Source organism: Rhagoletis pomonella, unplaced genomic scaffold (assembly GCF_013731165.1).
Source record: "Rhagoletis pomonella isolate Grant_MI unplaced genomic scaffold, Rhpom_1.0 Rhpom_scaffold_03016, whole genome shotgun sequence".
In the NCBI taxonomy this organism is placed as follows: domain Eukaryota; kingdom Metazoa; phylum Arthropoda; class Insecta; order Diptera; family Tephritidae; genus Rhagoletis; species Rhagoletis pomonella.
In genome coordinates, this window is record NW_023461569.1 from 1 (window position 1) to 2,641 (window position 2,641).

The 2,641-nt window shown below is 37.2% G+C and overlaps 1 protein-coding gene across 1 annotated transcript; it reads left to right on the forward strand.

Annotated features, from left to right (window-relative positions):
• Positions 1–788: 788 nt before the first annotated feature.
• Positions 789–2,641, forward strand: LOC118753891 (CUE domain-containing protein 1-like). The gene has a single exon (XM_036488767.1). It carries the CDS (start codon positions 1,048–1,050, stop codon positions 1,927–1,929), a length of 882 nt encoding a protein of 293 aa, XP_036344660.1. The 5' UTR covers positions 789–1,047; the 3' UTR covers positions 1,930–2,641.

Here is a 2,641-nt window from a genome sequence, read left to right on the forward strand (position 1 = left end):
TCAAAAAAATATACTATCGATAGAACCATCGATAGCACGGTTGCCATCTATTAAACAAAAAAACCAAATATGAAAAAAACCAAATTAAAACAAACAAAACAAATTTGTTTTTCTCCACGTATGTATATATTACAAAGGGCAAAACTTATTAAACTTGTGCGTTCGATCACATATATGCACGTTACATAAGAAATAGGAATTTGAAAAATTCATTTTTGGCATTTAGTATGCAATAATACTTGTCGTAAAGAAAAAATTGGGAAATGTTTGCTTATTTTGACCACGATTTGGGGTGGGGCGAACTGGTAGGGAGCGTGGCTCCCCAAACCCACCTTAAACGCAAGAGGATGGACGCCGCTTTATAAAAAGTCACCTCTCCCCCCTTCACAACTAGACCTGTAAGAAGAATTCCCCTTTCTGTGTTGCCGAAGAGAAGTGGCTGAACACCTTTTGCAGAGATATTTCGTGGTATTATTTTCTAGACAGATCAGCTCGGAAATTTGCAACAAAATACCATATTTGCAACCGACATTATTTTAAAAATTAGTGCACAATAAAGCATGAACTGTGGTCCAAAAGTGTGTGTAAAAGTTTTTTGATTCGAATTACTCGTTTGGGCACAGTACCCCAAAATCGTTGTACAAATAATGGCTAATTAAAAAAAAAAACAAATCAGGGAAAAACTATCAAACAACCAAATAAAAAAATAGAAGAAAAAGAACCAAGTTTGGTTGGAAACAAGGAACAGTGGCAACCGTGATCGATAGTTTTGCAACTGTCAAAACGCTGCTGTTTTTGCAGTTTTCTGTCGGTGTCAAAAATTTTCGTTTGCATTTCTGATATTTTATCCATACTACTTGCATATTGTCGAGTTTAAAGTAATCAAAAGGGCACTGCTGTACGGAAAATAACGAGGTATTACTTGCAAATATTTGGTAAATAAACTCTCCTTTTGTGTCTTGTACGCCGCTCTAACAAACAACGGCAAGGTTAAGGCTACAAAAAAAAACTTGGAAGCGTACCTCTATCACCAGAACCCATCTAAACATGGCCTCAACAATGCAGCTGGAGTTCTCGCAGGCCATGTCTGATTTCAAGACCATGTTTCCAGACATGGATCGTGAAGTTATTGAGGCAGTGTTGCGTGCAAATCAAGGCGCAGTGGATGCGACAATCGACCAGCTGCTGGCAATGTCAACCGATAACCAGAACGAAAAGCTGCGCAATGAATTGGATGCTAAAACGTCACCACAACGCAGTTTAATCAATCTGCACGGCACGGAAACGCAACCTGCGACCGCACAGTTGATTGACACCTCTGATGGTAGTGGCACAACAGTGCCGAACAATCAACAAACTCCAGCCGCAGCGGCCAATGCAGTGTTATTGAATCTCAGTGGCAGTAATGGTGTAAATGCATCACCCAATCATAATACAGGTGCATCACCTAAGCAACGATTGGTAAGTGCCACCAACAAATCGTCAGCCAGCGGAACACCAAAACGCAATGCTCCTCATGGTACACGACGTTGGAATCCACCTATGATCGGCCCTCTCCCGCCTGGCTTTCTACGCATTACCCCAACCTCGCAGGATGGAGTGACGCGTGATTTTGACTTGCCAGACGAACAGTTTGCAATGATGTTGCAAAATGAGGAATTCATGAATCAATTGCGATGGAATCAGGAATTTATGAACGCTCTGGAAAAAGAACAGTGCGGCAAAGCTAAAGGTGAAGATGATGCAGCATTCAAAGAGCGACTAAAGCATATGGGTAAGATGTCCAGGAAGAAATTCTTACAAATGGCGCGAGTTTTTACGTGGCAGCGCAACAAGAAGACAACAACAGCCAAACAAATTGATTCGCTGCCATTGAAGGAAGAGCCTAGCGACGATGAAGAGCACCATCATCAGCAACAGCGTAAGTAAAGGGAGGAATAAGATAGCAAAGGAAAGACAAGTACGCTTAGGATACGGTATGACTTTGTTTAGACATTACTTATTGTTTCAATTTAAAAAAAAACATGTATTTTTAAGTAAAAGTAGTTAGTTAAAATATTCCGGTTTACTTTTTAGTAATACATATGTATGTATAATAATTTTTTTATTTCATGCTTTACATACGAGATTGCAATTATCTAATGTGATGCTCCTAAGATTTCCCTGCTGATAAGCGTATTTGTTTATACTTATTCTTTAATATATTTAAAAGTGGTTGCTTGTTAAGGCAAACACCTAAATTCTACAAGTACACAAAAGCTTTGAAAAAATTAAAACTTTATCTTAAGTGATCTTAGTTATCAAATAATGTATGAGAATTATGTTAAGACGAGTAAATGGCGTGAAAGGTTGTAGTGTATAAATGAGAAGTGCAATAAAAGATTGTGCAGTTGAGCTTGGAAACTATTATTTAAAGCAAATATTTTGTTTTTTATAGCTTGATAAGCAGTTGTTATTTGTTATTGACTGATACAAAGTACGTGGACGTTGTAATATGTACATATATATTTAAATAAATTGTATGATTTTTAACAGTATTTTATATTTTGGCCTGATGTACAATTTGTTAAAATTTAAGATTGATATGAAAGAAGTTTTGATTCCAAATGCAATTTTTGTATTTGTAAAGAATTTTTCCAAA